We start from the raw sequence: 17,403 nt of genomic DNA, 5'->3' as shown, positions 1-17,403 counted from the left end.
CTGCAAACACTTGACTTATTAGTGCAATACAATAGGAGGTTTTATAAAACCCCAGTGCTCTCAGGCTCTTTCAAAAAATAATGCTTTCATCTAACAACTTTCAGCTGTTATATCTTAACCTTTTTCCTCCCTGCATCTGATCGCACCTATGTGCTGACACTCCCTCCTTGGTTGCTCCCACAGGAGACTGGGTTTAGCAAAGCAATGAAACAGAAAAATAAAACTGCTGGTGATCTTGGCAGCCTGATTGATTCTCCCAATCTGGACTGGAGATCCTGCAGAAATGGCCTTTCTTAGCATCTCCTGGTCTAGCTGAAACTCAGAGCACAAAACCAGATTATATGATGCAACAAATTTCTTCTGCAGCATTCTGGCTTGGAGTGCATGCCTCCTGCTTTCTCAGGAGTCTCGCCTTCCCTGGTTAGCACTGCCCCTGCTCGGAAAAACCATTGTTCGAGTCACCACAAGCTCTTCTCGTTGCCTTTGGTCATGAATCACAATTTGGGGTCAGATTCACAGTCACAAAGGGATGGATTTTTGGATAGATTTCTCTTTTCTTTCTTTCTTTTCTTTCTTTCTCTTTCTTTCTTTCTTTCTTTCTTTCTTTCTTTCTTCTTTCTTTCTTTCTTTCTTTCTTTCTTTCTTTCTTTCTTTCTTTCTTTCTTTCTTTCTTTCTTTCTTTCTTTCTTTCTTTCTTCTTTCTTTCTTTCTTTCTTCTTCTTTCTTTCCTTTCTTTCTTTCTTTCTCTTTCTTTCTTTCTTTCTTTCTTTCTTTCTTTCTTTCTTTCTTTCTTTCTTTCTTTCTTTCTTTCTTTCTTTCTTTCTTTCTTTCTTTCTTTCTTTCTTTCTTTCTTTCTTTCTTTCTTTCTTTCTTTCTTTCTTTCTTTCTTTCTTTCTTTCTTTCTTTCTTTCTTTCTTTCTTTCTTTCTTTCTTTCTTTCTTTCTTTCTTTCCCTCCTTCTTTCCTTCTTTCTTTCTTTCTCTTTCTTTCTCTTTCTTTTTCTTTCTTTTTCTCTTTCTCTTTCTCTTTCTCTTTCTCTTTCCTCTTTCTCTTTCTCTTTCTCTTTTTCTTTCTCTTTCTCTTTCTCTTTCTCTTTCTCTTTCTCTTTCTCTTTCTCTTTCTCATTCTCTTTCTCTTTCTCTTTCTTTCTTTTTCTCTCTTTCTTTTTCTCTTTTTCTTTCTCTTTCTTTTTCTTTCTCTTTCTCTCTCTTTCTCTTTCTTTCTCTATTTCTTTCTCTTTCTCTTTCTTTCTCTTTTTCTTTCTCTTTCTCTTTCTTTCTCTTTTTCTTTCTCTTTCTCTTTTTCTTTCTCTTTCTCTTCTCTTTTTCTTTCTCTTTCACTTTCTTTTTCTTTCTCTTTTTTCTTTCTCTTTTCTTTCTCTTTTTCTTTCTCTTTCTTTTTCTTTCTTTTTCTTTCTCCTTTTCTTTCTTTTTCTTTCTCTTGCTCTTTTCTTTCTTTCTTTCTTTCTTTCTTTCTTTCTTTCTTTCTTTCTTTCTTTCTTTCTTTCTTTCTTTCTTTCCTTTCAATTTTTCTTTTCTCTTTCTTTCTCTTTCTTTCTTTCTTCCTTTCTTTCTTCCTTTCTTTCCTTTCTATCCCTTCCTTTCTTTTCTTTCTACTTCTTTTCTTTCTATTCCTTCCTTTCTTTTCTTTCAATTTCTTTTCTTTCTATTCCTTCCTTTCTTTTCTTTCAATTTCTTTCTATTCCTTCCTTTCTTTTCTTTCGATTTCTTTCTTTCCTTTCTTTCTTTTTTTCTTTTTCTTTTCCCCTAAATGCTGTTCCCTAAAGGTAGCTCTTAAAAGCTGATGGCACAGTGAGTGCCAAAGACGGATACACACTCGGTTCTTTGGAGCAAAAGCCAAAGAATGGTATGCTCTAGGCTTTGTCTTTTGGCCACCTGGTTTCCAAGCTTTCCTGCAAGGGTGGCAATTTGGAGGTGGCTTCAGCTGTCATGGCAACTTGATCAGCAGACTGTCCTCCAACTTCCCCCCCAGACCTGACCCAGTACCCCAAGCAGCAGCAAAGACACCGGAGTATGGTGCAAATGGAGTCCTTCAGCCTCAGCCATAGTCTGCTAAGGACAATACCCTGCTGAGATTTGATCTGTAAGGACAGTCTGTTGGGTCTCGTAGGACCTTTGGAAATACCCATCTTTGGGCTTTTCCTGAAAGTTAAAACAAAAAAAGAAAGTCAAGCAACAGCCACAGCCTAACCCATTTAGATCTTCCCTTGGCATTCCCGCCCCCCCCCCCCCCCCCCCCCCCCGCCCCCCCGCCTAAATACCACTTTCCGAAGCAAAACCTGCCCAATGCAAACAGAAAATAGCCACTTTATATTCGTGAAACAACCACCTTCAGCCCGGCCTGGAGCTTTCCGTGGCTGGAAATGCTTTGCCCGTGCCAAAGACGAGCAGTAGCTGGGGCCGGGAGATGCTGAGCAGCCCTGGCCCGTCCCCTCCCCGGCTACCGCCGGAAAAACCTGCAGGGCTGGAGCCAAACGGAGTTAGGAGGACACCGTGTGACCGATGATCCCAACTGCAAGCGCTTGCATTTCCTCCAAGACTTGGGGTTTTGGGAACCATTTCTCTGAAGGGCTCCAAATTTGTAGGTTTTTTTTAGCCGTTTCAGCGCATCCCTTTTCCTTGACAGAGGAGAAAAATATCAAAGTTATTCATACCACCTCTAAAAGTGTAATTTGATTTGGTTTTCTTCTCTACTTGGGACTGGGAACGTGGTGGTGCTTGACATGCAACAGGAGCTTGAAACGTAAGGAGATGCCCAGGTGCTGTTCCCCAGGAGCACAGAGCAGGGTGTCATCCCTGTTGCAGCAACCCACTGTTTCCAAGAGGACAATGGTGGTGCTGGGATCCCAAATGTGATAAAAATGCAGCCCTAGGAGATGTATCTGTCAGTGGCAATGGAACTTCAGTGCAGCTGGCCTGTGTACCATGTACTGTGCTGTGTTTTGGCCAAGGTTTGGTGATGACCAGAGGTGAAGCCTCTTCTCAAGCAGCCTTGTAACCAGTGAGGTGAAAACAGCACCAGAAATGTGCTCAGCTACTGTCACCTGGAGAAGGGGGAAAGGGAAACAGCAGCAGGGACATTTCTCCCTGCGAATGGACTTCCTCTGGTGCCCCTAAATACAAGCCTTCCACTGCCAAAAACAAACAAACAAACCCAAACTAACTCTGCTATTTCTGCAGGGAAATGAACCTTCTCTGCAGGTTTCAAGGGTAAGTGTGGCTGTTACACCCCACAGTGCCACACTGACCTCCCACATCTGGGGTGTGCTGGGAGCAGCCGGGGATGTCCTGCAGCAAAGCCAAGGATGCACTGGAGTGTCCACCCTGCATTAATAGCAAAAACACTGCAAAAAGGAGCAGAAGAAGCTGTTGAGCATGATTGCAATTAGCTGCCTACCCCAAAACCAATTGGCTCATCTGCTGGGATGAGTCAGGCTGGGCACTGTACCTTCTTAACTGGACAGCATCGTTTTCTGCCCAGGCTGAAGTCCTCAGTGCCAGTGACAGGTTTGGGCTGGAGGACCAGGGTAACTGAGGGAGAGCTGCCATGGCCAGCACCACTAAGGGTCACCTAAGCTCTGCAACAGGAGCCCAAAGATAAACAGAAAAAAAAACTGAGTTGCATGCAGCTCAGCCTCTGGCAAGGAATAACCTTGAAAACTCTATTTAAACCTTCTCTTCTGCCACCCCCACCCTCCAGTTCAGTGCCTGTCAAAACTAAATAATTAAAGCAGCAAAACATGGCCCTTCCCATACAAAGTAGTGTTCAAAAAGGAAGTAAGAACAGCCTCACTTTGATATGCCCACATGTGTACACAAAGGCAATGCAAATAATTGTTAGAATGTACAACAAATTATTTCAAACAACTGAACTATTTCTAGGTGATAATATATGCAGTATTTGTAATGTGGATGTGTGCATTAAGTACACATTACAGGAATAATTAAACAGCACTTAGAGTTATACAGGCATGTGCTGAGTGATGGCATCTGCATGGCTGCAAGGCTTGATGGCTCTTTGGTTTAGGAATGGCTGCAACCCTATCTGTGTGTACAATGTGATATTTATTATATAAACACCCTCCCCACGCTCCCTACGATGTTGAGCATTGCCAAAGTCCACTGTGGCTCAGCAGCTGATGCTGAGCTGGCCCTTTCCTCCTAGTGCCACCAACAGCTCTGCTTGCTCTGGCCTTCAGAGCGTGACTTAGCCAGGGCTGTGGGTATTTCATGCTATGCAGCTGCTGGCCTCATCCCTGTGGCCCATGTGAAGCTTGTTGAGCTTCCTCTTCCAGTGGAACAAAACTGTGTTTCTGTGATAGAGAGGTTTCCTTCCAGAGCTTGCTGTGCACCACAGACTGGGTTGTTTACCAGTTGGAGGATTAAATAGACTTCTATTGAAGGGGGGAAAAAAAAAGTGTTTTCAAGTATGTCTTGGAAGCAGTGTCATGCTTGAAGGACAGACTTTCTTGTGTTTGCTGGCTGGCACTTCACTTAGTAAGGACATTGCATCTCACATGAAGTAGAGTTTCTGCAAAAATACTGTATTAGGATGGAGGTAGTGAGTGGAAGCTGCAGGGGAGGAAAATAAGTGCTTTGACTACCCCTGAAAACAAGCCCCTGCTTCCATGTCTTTCTACGGCGCCTTCTTTGCTTGCAAAGAGAAACTCTTTTGCAACCAGGAATGAGGGAATCTTCCTCCCTCATGTGGTTGGGATCACCCCAAGGACCCAGCAGCCACCCCAGCACCCCCCCACGCTGGCCTTGGGGTGGTGCAGGGCAGGTACTCACCTTTAGAACCCCCATGCCCTTGCTTATCCCCCATCCAACAGCACTGACATAAACCTAAGATTTAGCTTATTCTAGGACAAGTAGTGGTTGATCTCAGGACCAAGCCTAAAGCTCACTGCTTATATAGAGTGAAGGAAAAAACCAAGGGAGAATAAAAAACTTAAATTTTACATTTTTTCACTGCCTCCTACTGCAGCCTGGATCAGCTGGCTGATGGCTGCACAAGGCTTGAAGGATCCATCCCAAAGCAGTTTATCTACCTATCTATTATTAAAAACAGCCAGTCTCATTCTTCTGCTGACACTCCACATTTGCTGTATTTCTCACTAGAGATTAAAACAAGGTAAGCCTTCAACTGGGATCTCATAGCATTTAATGGGTCTCTCAGAGCAGGTCAGCCTCGGAGCCCAAATGGGCAGGTCAACAGCCAAGAATAATGAGCAGCAAGAAAGGAGCTTTCTTCTCTCACCTTGTCCTTTCTAAGGAGGCTGATTATTTGGGAGCCATGAGAAACAGATCCAAATAGTTCACTTGGCTCAAATGGAGGTGCTGGTGTGGTAGCTAAAATCCAGTGAAAAGCTGAGCACAGACACAGCAGCAGACAAGCAGGGCCCACCACTGACAAGGACATTCTTGCTGGGTTACATTAATGACAGAAATCACTATGAAATGTCCATACCCTGTCTGGGCTCTGCTACCCACACAGGTTTTCTCTGAAACCATGTGAATTTTGCGATGGGAAAGGCAAGAAAGCAACCCCCTCCTCAAATCTCCCCAGCAAAATCACTCCAATACAATACCACAGGGAGCACAAAACCAGGTAAGGCCTGCTGTGGTATACTGAGAGCTCTTAAAAGCTGAACATCCTGCAGGTTTTTAAACCCCAAATTTCTGCTTTTAATGGGAGTGAAGTGGGATGAAGCCTGGACAACTCAGTAGCTTCTCTCCCTACTGAGATGGGCAGTGCACTCATTGCCATGGAGGCAGCCAGTGTAGGAGCCATGCCACCTGCTCTTGGAAGGGCCAGGGCTGCTTTTGTGGAGGGGCAGGTTCAGATGGAGTTACGGGAACGCTAATTTCTTAAGCCATGCTCCAGGGTTCCACATAACTTTTGTTAGCAAAGGCCCTTCCTAATTTGCACAGGGAAAGAAAGAAAGGGAGGATGGAGAATGAGTAAACAGGCCCCAAAGCCAAGTAACTACCCTGATGCTGCCCTTAAAAAAAGAGGGGGGAGGGGAAAGATCCCCTTTTAATGAAAGCATTTCCTTTGTTTATGTAATTTCTCTTGAGGCTGGAAGAAATATTCAGTCTTGAGTGCATTCCCTGCACTAAGTGCACAGGAACAAGGCTGATGTTTGGCTACTCACCAAGGGGTACCCTGGAGAACAGCCCTTTGCAATCTCCCCACATCAGTTCATAGCCCCAGCATGTCCTGCACCCCCAGCACCCCAAGCCCAGCACGGGTAAGGTGCAGCATAGGTCACCGCAGCCCAGCTGGGTCACACAAGTAGGACACAGATGGCATCCATTACGTGTTCCCATCTGTGTCCTCTGTCAACAGTGACAACCAGAACAAGCTGAGCTCTGCCCAGAAATCCCCTGATGAAGGGATGCACCAGTGCCAGGGCTTTGTTACACAGCAGAGGAGCAGCCACACTTTGGACACTGGGAATTCGTACTGGAGGAGGGTGACTGGATCTCTTTTAGTCTGCACCAGTCATGGGCTCCAGGCTGGGACTTTTGGGGGATTGGAAAGAGCAAGGGAAAAAATCTGTGCTGCTCACACATAAGAAACCCTGCAGAGGGCTCAGCAGCCCTCACAGCTTTGCCTTAGGATCAGTCTTGCTTTAGGACCAGCTTTACCTGATTTGTGCCAGTGGCAAAAGCATCAAGGTCTGGAGATGACCTCACCAAGGTAGTGGGGACATGAACAACGAGGAGAAAAGCCAGTGTTGAGGCAGGAGGTGCTATTTTCCAGGACTCCTCAAGCCAATGCCACATTTGAGCTAAGAAAGATTTACAAAATAAAATGCTAAGCTTCAGGTCATTAAAATATATCCACAGGTATCTCCTAATGCAGCCCCCTCAAACTGGAACCAGAAATCAGACACTTGCTTTGCTTTCCCCACAAGCCCCCTCAGCTGCTGCTGCTGCTGCAATTATCACACGTGGGTGCTTGGGGCCGACAGCAGTGCAGCCGAGCAGAGCTGACAGCACACAGGCTGCAGTGAGAGATAAAAAGGCGAGGCCCAAGTCGGGGGGAACGTGTGCCTGGAATGCTGAAATCTCCCCCACCACTGAGCTGCTGTGTGCAGCACAGGGTCATTTATCCTTCCTAACAAAAAAAGGAAAAGGAAGCTTGCAGATGGGGGGAGGTGACAGCTTATTTTATTTCAGGGAGTGCTTTTTCCCACACCCATTAACCCAGAGACGAACAGCTTTTGCTGTTAGGGACCTGCAGCCACGTATTGAGCCCATGCAGGGATCTCAGCTTTGTGGCAGCTCTGGGAGATCAGAGCAGGACTGGGAGCAAAGTAACCAGAAGGCATCCAACAGGGCTCAGATCGAAGAGCTGGAAGGTTCCTGAACTGTCTGCCAGCAAGCTGGGGAGCTTGGCCTGCCCCTTCCACTTCTCCAATGCATACAAAGGCAGATTATTATTAAAGTTGAGCATTTTTTTAAGTTCTGATCAGCTCCTGACTATTGGGCACCTTATTATGTGGAGGACCCTACTGCTTCTTGATTTCAGGAAGAACTGGCGGTTTTCAGGCCCATCAAGCATTCCAGACCTGCTCCTGGTAGCACAAGTTAGCTGCCCTGGAGCGAAGACCTAAGGACTCATTTTCCAGGTCCTTGTGCTAAATCCTCACCCAGCCCAACAGAGTCCTTGCAGCCACACGCAGATTCTAGACTCACCACACAGCACCTGTTCCTGAATGGATGGTGACTGGGGAGGAGGGAATGGGCTTTAATTCTAACCTGAAACACGTGGCCTGCAAATTGCTGCTCTTGGTTGGGAAACACTGATCTTCCTGAAGCTCTGTTGAAACTGTGTTGCCCTGCCATGAACGGATGAGCTAGAAGCAAGCAAGAAATTATACCTGGCAAGTCTGAACTAGACAAAGGCAGAGCCATGGCAAGAAAAAAGCACCCCCAAATCCACAGTGTTCATATTTTTTTAACCACTTTTATTTGTGTGTGTGTTTCTATAAACACTTTAACTACTGAACATTTCATCAACCGTAAAAACAAACCTTCCTGCCCCCAGAATGCAATCAATCCAACCTGCTGGTCAGACAGCAGTGCCACTGCCAGGGCAGGGTTGTATCCCTAGATAACCTCCTGCTAGATGTGAGCCAGCAAGGACCTCACTGCATCAGACCCTGAGCAACTGAGCAATGGAGAGGAGGCAATAAGACCTGGTTGTTCTGCAACTCCAGGCATGCTATGGGAGAGGAAAGGGAGGTGAATGAAGAATTTCCCTTGATTGAAAGTCAGGGTCTGACAGAGAGGTTGAGACATCCACTTGCAGGATCAGATGCAGTGACCTTGGCAGGCTTTGGAGAGGCCCTGTGGGCTGTGACACGCTAGGGGCTGAAACCCATCAAAATGCTCATTCGTTACAAATGGCCCAAATGCTTCCCAGTGCCTTGTTTGCTGGGCACAGGGGTCAGCAGCAGTGGCTACTGCTGCAAACTGGCTTGCTCACTTGTGAGGGCACGAGGCTGTTGGTGCTGATTCCTTGGGGCAAGTGAGCCCAGCTGTAAGGCACGATGGGGAGGAGACATAGGGCACTGGGGGGGCAGCAGGGGAGGCCCATCCAGCTGGGTGACCCAGCGTTCATCACCAAGTACCCCGTTATCCTAGAGGAAAGCACCATGTCAAACAAGTGATGTGGAACAGCACATGGTCTCTCAGTTCCCCAGGTTCATGTCTGTACCGTGGATGAACCAAACCAGGCGGAAACAGACGGCCAGGAATCCAGTGCCCAGGAGATCCCCCAGGGCAGTGAGGTAGGGGATGGAGAAATTATCCGGATCCAGCGCCTTCCTCCACATCAGGCGCACAATGAGGTCAGCCACGTAGAGCAGGATTCCCACCTGAGGAGAGGCAAGAGAGGCCCTGCTGTGAGGCAGCAAGAAGGCAATGTATTGCCTCCCTCCGCTCACAACCAAAATGGTGTGGCTGCGGCCAAGATACCAAAGCTAATGGAGATCACTGAGAGCTAACACCTGCCCCAGAGAACTGCTGCTCCAGGATGGAACTGCACTGCGATGAGTGTAACCGGCGTAAACCCCTGGGCACTGCACTGCATGGCATTGCCCATGGTGCCACAGCCCCCTACTGCCAGCCACAAGTGTGGGGGCCACACTTTAACAGCTCACCAGCATCACGTGGCTCAAAACGTCTCCCAGAGGTCCAATTCCCACTTCTCATGCCACGAACGGGAATGCTTCTATTCAGGGCACCTGAAACAGGGCTGCTGCCAATATGCAGGCAGTCCCAAGGGATAAGCTTGCAGCCAGACTCCTTCTCTTCACGATGCTTCTTTCCATTAGAAATTCAGTTCGTGTCTACTTTGCTTTTCCTAAAAGTCTCAGTGAACAACTGGAGTTTGAGGCAGTTTTTACATCAAAGTTATCCCAAGCAGCACTGACATGTTAAAAAATAATAAATCATTTTTTCTATTTCATCTCAACAGTTTTTAAATCTTTGTTGTGATTTCTTTTCATTCCTATTTCATTCCCAATTCTGATAAACAGACGGAGGAAAAGAAATTCTTCGCTTAAAGATTAAAGACAGTCTAGCTAATTGAATTAAGAAGGGAAAGAGAGTTTGCACCCCACGTCTGTGGTCCCTCCATGGGAGACCACAGCACAACAGGAACCAAAGGCAGAAGCAGCATTTCTAAAGGTGAAAACAGCAAGCTGAGTGGAAGGGAAAGGGAAGAGGAAAAATGAGGGGAACAAATCAAACGACAGAAGCACAGAAATGAAAGCTGCGTGGAAACTCAAGAGCTTTAAATAGAGACCATTGCTCTGCCTCAACACAGGATCAGTTATGCTTGCATCCTTCCGGATGGCCCTTTGTTTAACCCATGCTAAACAGCACTCAAAGATGGAGATGCTGTGCTCTAAGCAATCAATCTCATGGCACTTTCCCCCTCTTCTTATTCTTCATAAGATCTAACATAAATCTGCCTTTTTCCACATGAAACCCATGACTTCATGTTTCATCCCTAGTTACCACAGAGAAAATGTTATTCTGTCCCTACAGAAACTTGGTAGTTTAAAGGCTGTTACCCATCTCTTTCTCAAGCCTCTCTTCTTTGGACTAGCTAACCCCAGTGTATTCAAATGTTCCTCTGAGGTCACGTTTTCTAGGCCTCTGATCTTTCTTTTTAGGCTTCCTCCAGCTGACCCCAACTTGCCCCTCTCTTTCTTTCTGTCTTTTATAAAGTATAATGGAGGGGAAGAAACAACCAGGCTGAGCATATTCTCCTCCAGTGGCCTCCATGAGAATCTTTTGGGGTCTGTGGCGTTGCTGGGATTCTGCTCTTCATGCTGTTGTTTATTCTGCGTATTTTCATGCTTGCTTCTGGTTGAGGAGTTACTTCAGTGTGTAAAGAGAAGAATAAATATTTTCCTTTACAACTATGGCTGTGCTGCTGGGCTCAAGGTTGTGCAAAGGTCGAGAAAAACTGATCGTTTACACACACAAGGAATTCGCCCACAGACACAAGGCTGCTTGTAAGGCAAAGTGAGAAGTCAGCTACCTCACCCTGCAAACTAATGAACCACTGATTTGAAAGGGCAAGCGAAGCCAGAGCCTCTGTGAGTTCAGGCAACAGCTGCATGCATTTCTGAGTGAGATGGCAAAGTTTACAGGGCAGGCAAAACATCAAAAGGAACAGGCAAAACAAACTGAATGAACTTTCCATTGTCTATCCAGAGCTTCTACTTTTGAGGAACTTCTCAGGCCTAGATTTTCCCTTTGTGTTTGACCCATATATCCTTGCCCAGTGGAATCCCCAGTTCTTCACCTTCATACATCAATCTGGTTTTCAAAATGAGTGGGCAAATCCGCTGGCCGGGGTTCCCAGCCTCTCACTTGCCTCTTACTGGCATGGCCAGTGGCAGTTTAGAAGCACTAAGGCCTTGGAGACTCAGGGAAGGAACATGATAAAACAAAGTACACCGAGATTAAGAGCTACTTTCATGCTAAGTGTGTCTGCACACTGACTGCAGCTCAGTGGTTGATGGTTACTTGTTCTTCGTCTCATGTCTTCATGTCTGATTCTTAACTAACCCTTAAGGGCAGTCATGCCCCATGAGAAGGTCTTCAAGCCCTGGGCTCTGGGGGGAGGTAGAGCCTTTTTTTTTTTAATAAAAAGTTCTGCTTGACAGCTGCTGAACATGAGCCAGCAGTGTGCCCAGGTGGCCAAGAAGGCCAATGACATCCTGGCCTGCATCAGAAACGTGTGGCCAGCAGAAGCAGGGAAGACATGGTGCCCCTGTACTCAGCACTTGTCAGGCCACACCTTGAGTACTGTGTCCAGTTGTGTCCAGTTCTGGGCCTCTCAATTTAAGGACATTGAGACTCTTGAATGTGTCCAGAGAAGGGCAATGAGGCTGGGAAGAGGCCTCGAGCACAAGCCCTATGAGGAGAGGCTGAGGGAGCTGGGATTGTTTAGCCTGGAGAGGAGGAGGCTCAGGGGAGACCTTATCGCTGTCTGCAACTACCTGAAGGGAGGTTGTAGCCAGGAGGGGGTTGGTCTCTTCTCTCTAGCAACCAGCACCAGAACAAGAGGGCACAGTCCCAAGCTTCACCAGGGGAAGTTTAGGCTAGAGGTGAGGATAAAGTTCGTCACAGAGAGAGTTGTTAGGCATTGGAATGTGCTGCCCAGGGAGGTGGTGGAGTCACCATCCCTGAAGGTGTTCAAGAGGTGATTGGACGTGGCACTTGAAGCCATGGTTTTGTCAGTCACAAGGTGTTGGGTGACAGGCTGGACTTGATGATCTTTGAGGTCTTTTCCAACCTTATTGATTCTATGATATGGGAAATGAGACTGAAGATACCTGATACTTGGTAGGAGCACACCTGAACTGATTGGAAATGTGGGCTGCTGCTGGAAGTTTTAACAGGACTCCTTTTTAGACTGGAGACTGTTTTGATTGCACCATGTCTGAGAGATTCCTTTTGGATTAGAGTTTGAGGTTTACCTGCAGCAAAGCAGCAATCAGGTAGAACATCACAAAGGTGAAGGACAGAGATGTGTGGCCTCCCTGCAGCAGATGGATGGTGTAGAGGAACACGAGGTGGCCTGGGATAACGAGGAGGAACAGGACTTGCGCTGACTTGGAATTCACTTCTGCAGAGCACAGAGACAGAAACAATGATGACAGCAGCTGCAGACAGCAGACAGGACAGGACATGACACAGACATACATTTTAATGCATAGACTTGGGGCTGTCCTCTTCCACCAGCCACACTGCTAATGTATTTTCTAGATCGTGCAGCAATCTGGAGCATCTGCTGTATCAGCCCAGCAGCTTAGTCTAGCACTGAAACTATGTGCCAAAGATGTGCTCCACACTGATCCACTCCACTTCTTCCTCTCAGCTGCTCTCTGCCTCCCACTGCTTCTGCTCTGCCTTGCTGCAACCCACTTCCCCAGTTTTTAGTTTGTTTTAGCAGTAACTTCCAATCTAGCAGGAAAAATCAAGAGGAAACTGCAGTCTAAAAACACAACAGACTGAAATCCAATTTTGCCTTTGCTCAGGTTTATCCACTGCTGAAGATGGAGAAACTGCTGACTGTCAGCAAGGTTATGCCCTATTCACCCCTCTGTCTAAAAGTGATGGCTTTAGGCTGGCCATGGTTAAAATTACTTTCTATTAGACCAAATCTGAAATTATTTTTCAATTCTTTTCCTTAGTGTTCCCTGAAGGCCAGTTTCTTTGCATACCACAAGCTTTTTTTCAAGCTGCCACTGCAGAGATGCTTCCTCTCCCATCTGAGTATCTTCCCTGTAAGAAGAGAGGGAGTTCTTCCTTTGAAACCCACCTAGTCCTTTGCCAACCAGGCTTGATAAAGGAGCTATCTGTGATGACAGCTCTTGAGACATAGACACCTAGAGTTCAAGGTCTACCTGATGAGAAGAATGTGGTGCATGGATTAGGCCAATTCTGCTTCATCTTGTATGGCAAAACTCCAGGCATGCTCCAGAAGTGCAGGAATGTGGATATACGGCTGGCCTGGATGGCGACCAGATTCCCTCCAACACCTATGAAGACAAACCACAGTAAACCTGTAAACCACCTTCAACTGCAGCAGGAAAATCACTCCAAAACTGAGCCCAAGGTTGAGTTCATCTGCATTCACTTACAGGCTCACTCAGAACAGCAGGGAGAGAAAGAGAAAACATGATCCCACATGTCATGGTGATGCTGCACTATTCACTTGGCAGGAACAGCTCTTAAAAAGCAGGAAGGCTCCAGTGATCATCTCCTCCTGACTGCTTTATTTGGGATACTTTCCCTTGCTTCCCAGCACAGGCTGTAAATGCCACGTGGCCTCTGAAGATGACGTAATTGCACCTGGTTTGACGCAGTCTGTGAGCAACACCTGGGGAAAGCAGCACAGGCAATGGCAGATGCTGCTCACAGCCACTTGTTAGATTTACTCACCCAGAGAGCCATTATTGTTTAGAAGACAACAAACATCACAGAGAGTGATTACATGTCTGTCTGAAGGCGTCTAACACACTTGTTAAAAAAAAAGGAATCGTATGAGAATGAACCAGAACCCAAATACATTAGATAATTAAAAGGAAATCAATTCCCTCCAGACTGATTAATTTTAGCAAACATGAAAAAGCAGCTATGTTTTCCAGCAGAAAAAATAGAGGGATGATGATCTATGGAGCAAACCTCTAGCACCCTGAGTACTTACAAGGTAGAAATGCCACAAAAAAGATAACAGTGAACCAGATCCCAGAGGCTTATCATATTTTCCCTTCCTTGGAAGAAGGAAATGCTCCATCATTAAAGATGAGATTTGCCAGAGTGGAATTGAGTGAAAATCCTAAGATAGCTCCACACAGCTCTAGATGGAAGCTTTCTGAATTGAGCACAGCCACCCTTTGCAGGACTCTCCTGCACATGCAAAGTAAAGAGCTACCTGTGCAAAGACACAGAGCACTGCGAAACTCTGCCACCAGCTCTGCCAAACAGGTCATCCACCCCCACAGATTGATGTCCGGGTTAATCATTGTTCAACTAAGGTGCTGTTGATGTACTGTCCTAATCAGGCTCTTTGACTAACCATGCTGGAAAGAGTTTGTCAGCAAGGTGGCTGTCTTTATGCAGATTCACTAAGGAGACAGCTGGCTGACACCCTCCGACACTGCAAGAGGACACCGTGCTTTGAGGGTGGCATGAGTCCAAGCCTAGGAACATGAGCTTCCCCTGGAATGGGCCTGGCCTGCAAGAACACCACAACAGCAGAAAAATAACTTCTAGCTCCTCAGCAATGCCAGGGTCCCCAGCAGTTTGTACTGGTATGTGAGGCTTCAAACCAATAGAAATGTACACACAAAAGATGCAGAGAGATATATATTAAAATCCATAATCTTTTATGTTTCTGTATATACACACAGACATAATCTTAATATATTAATCTTTATCAACAGTGTGTATGGGAGATGATTGCATGGCTCAAATTACTGAGTGGGAAGAGACAGGGAAAATTGATTTATTGTGACATCCTCAGTAGGTTTGGTATCATGGATATAAAGGTGTCAACACTAGGGACAACTATCAGATGCTGTTAACTTTTCCCACAGCTCAGCCAGTATTGTCCAGCCCTGCCTCCTATTTTGCTCCAGAGATGTTGCAAGATATGAGTAAGCAAGGATGTAACAGGAACAAACAGCTTTGCTTCCTCTTGTGATGGGAGCAGAAACATGAATACAGACCTCTGTGTAGGGGCAACAGTGGATACCATAACCCTTGGGGAGGAGGTAGAAGTATAAATAAAAGCATGCACATAATCCCATCCTGCCCAACCTACCATTAATCACAGGTGTGAAAACAGCCATGCCTTCAAAGTTTGGGTCAGTTACAGTTTTGTCCAAGATGAGCCCACCAATGCTGTTAAAAAAGGGACAGGCAATGAGAGTGGATCAATCTCTCCAGGGTAATTCCTACACTGTGAAAATAGCGCACGGAGATGAATCCCTGCGTCTTCCCAATTGCCAGGGCTTCACCAGTTTTCACTAACAGGTGGCCTGAAAGTTTTTGTTAATGGCATAATGAGATCAGGAAGACCACCCTTGAGCAGAACTGACAGTAGCAAAGGAAGCTTTATCATCCCCTGCAAAAGTTTTGCTGCACTTCTATACTGGTCTGAGGAGATTTTAAGAATTCTCTCCCATATCTCAGCTGGATCTGAAAGATGTAGCACAGGGGAAATGAACTCCCCAGCTCTACATTCACCAGTCTTCTGGATTTAGGGCTGGACAAAAATGAGTTTGAAGCTTCACTATTGGTGATAGCCATCATCTCCCTTTTCCATTACCAGCTTTTCCCCTTACAGGTCATCATTTCCCTGTTCTAGCTTGCACCCACGTGGTGTATGGATATGTGAGTGTGACTTAAAATGATCAGTTGTTTTTTCCACTCAGCTGAGGGCACTTCATCTGCTGTATCACTGCCTGCTGGAAGGCCACCAATGGCTGAGAGGCATTAAACATACATCCTTCTGCTGTCCCTTCCAATTTCACTTTTGATATCTTTCTAAATGAACAGGGTGCATATGTTTGTGGACTCAGAAGCAGTTCCTCCACTTACCTGCTGATGCTCATTGCAACAATGACTGGCTGCCATCCAGATTTCAGGACTTCAGCAAGGGGAGGACTTTGTTTGGCAATAGCAACCCAGAGAGGGATCATGACAATGAAGACAGCACAGATCAGAGGAGAAAGGTATTTAATATCTGGCAAGGAAAAAAAACATCTTGAATTAAATGCCCACAGCTTCACAGGTTGCCAAAAGTGTACTGCACAGTCTGGAAGAAAGGCAGCAGGGCTCTTGCTCAGACTGAGTTACTTGAGCATAAAATTTGTATGAATCAAGACATTTCCAACACAACCACCTCACTCCACCACAGAAATCCATAATTAATCCCTGAAACTCACTGCTAGAGAATATTGTTTGAAAAGCAGCAGGATTCAAAGCAAGTTATATTTGAGGACAAGCAAGGCTCCAGTTCCATCTCCAATTAAGCAAGACAAAACGTTACAAAATTTCTAGCTTCAGGGTACAAATCAAACAGCAGGGCAAGGGGGAAAGTCCTGTGTACAAGCTGTATCACAGGACAGACACCTCACACCTTCACCTAGAACAAGAGGTAATAGCTACATTTAGTGGTAAGCCAGCAGAATTGCTGAGCAGCTGGTCTGCTCTATAGGAACAAATGCTCTCTTGCATGTCTAAGCCAGTTAAGATGCAGGGTTTCTTTTGTGCTAGCTCCCATGTGTTTCCATTAGGTGCATTTGGTAGGGGCATAACCTTGCAGTGACCTTTAGAAGCCAAAGAATTAAGAAAATCAGTAGATGTGCAGCACTGGAAGAAAATAAACATGACTCAGAAGCATGAGAAAACACCTTCAAGCAATGGGGATGATGCCAATGCTTTTGATATAAAAATGCTTCCTCAACAAAGCGCTCCATCTGGTCTCTGTGTCGGGGCCAAAGCCAGCGGGTTGTAACGCAGCCTTTGCAGGTAATCTGGGAGATGGAGCAGGCTCAAAGTGTGCATTTTTCAAAATGACATTGCCAGAGCCTCAGGCTACCTGGATGACATAGCACTGAGGTGACAACATCTTCTATACAGAGATGTACTCTTCATGCATGGCTTTAGTCAGCACTGAAATGCAGTTACTTTTGCTCTCTACAACTACCTGAAGGGAGGTTGTAGACAGTTGGTCTCTTCTCCCAGGCAACCAGCACCAGAACAAGAGGACACAGTCTCAAGCTGTGCCAGGGGAGGTTTAGACTGGATGTTAGGAAGAAATTCTTCATAGAGAGAGTGATTGCCCATTGGAATGGGCTGCCTGGGGAGGTGGTGGAGTCACCATGACTGGGGTTGTTGAGGAGGAGGCTTGATGGGGTGCTTGGTGCCATGATTTAGTTGATTAGGTGGGTTGGATGATCGGTTGGACATGATGATCTTGAAGGTCTCTTCCAACTTGGTCTATTCTATTCTATTCTACTCTACTTCTGGGGTGTGAACAGCCTCTGTTTTGTCAGTGGACTTTACCACCTGGAGTCATTTAGGACAGATGGGTTGCATGACAGACTCAGCTGCTGTACTGGATCTCCTACCCCCACACCCCTTGTTTCAGGCAATTAATTCCTTCTTAAGAAATGCAGACACACAGCACTGGAGTTTATCAAACCTTATCAAAGCCACAGAGAGGCTCCTGCTAGGACAAATGGACGTCAATCTCCACATTCCAGTTCTGCAACATCCTCTCGCAGGCAGCCCACAAGCAAGCTGAAACCCTTTGACACAGCTTATGATCATCC

At 46.0% G+C, this 17,403-nt stretch overlaps 1 protein-coding gene across 6 annotated transcripts in view; it reads right to left on the bottom strand.

Moving 5' to 3' along the window:
- Positions 1-7,977: 7,977 nt before the first annotated feature.
- SLC41A3 (solute carrier family 41 member 3) overlaps positions 7,978-17,403 on the bottom strand; it is a 50,255-nt gene continuing 40,829 nt past the window's right edge. For all 6 annotated transcript variants that reach the window (XM_068169472.1, XM_068169473.1, XM_068169471.1 and 3 more), the window contains 5 exons: positions 15,665-15,809; positions 14,886-14,965; positions 12,964-13,098; positions 12,034-12,182; positions 7,978-8,910 (listed from right to left, as the gene is read on the bottom strand). In XM_068169472.1, coding sequence (XP_068025573.1) covers positions 8,725-8,910; positions 12,034-12,182; positions 12,964-13,098; positions 14,886-14,965; positions 15,665-15,809 — 695 coding nt within the window. In that variant the 3' untranslated portion in view covers positions 7,978-8,724. The remainder of the gene's footprint in view (positions 8,911-12,033; positions 12,183-12,963; positions 13,099-14,885; positions 14,966-15,664; positions 15,810-17,403) is intronic.

This window comes from Melanerpes formicivorus, unplaced genomic scaffold (assembly GCF_026170545.1).
Source record: "Melanerpes formicivorus ecotype bairdi unplaced genomic scaffold, bMelFor1.0.p_v2 SCAF_185, whole genome shotgun sequence".
In the NCBI taxonomy this organism is placed as follows: domain Eukaryota; kingdom Metazoa; phylum Chordata; class Aves; order Piciformes; family Picidae; genus Melanerpes; species Melanerpes formicivorus.
The sequence above is the reverse complement of the archived record's forward strand: the minus strand, read 5'-3'. Positions and strand labels throughout refer to the sequence as shown.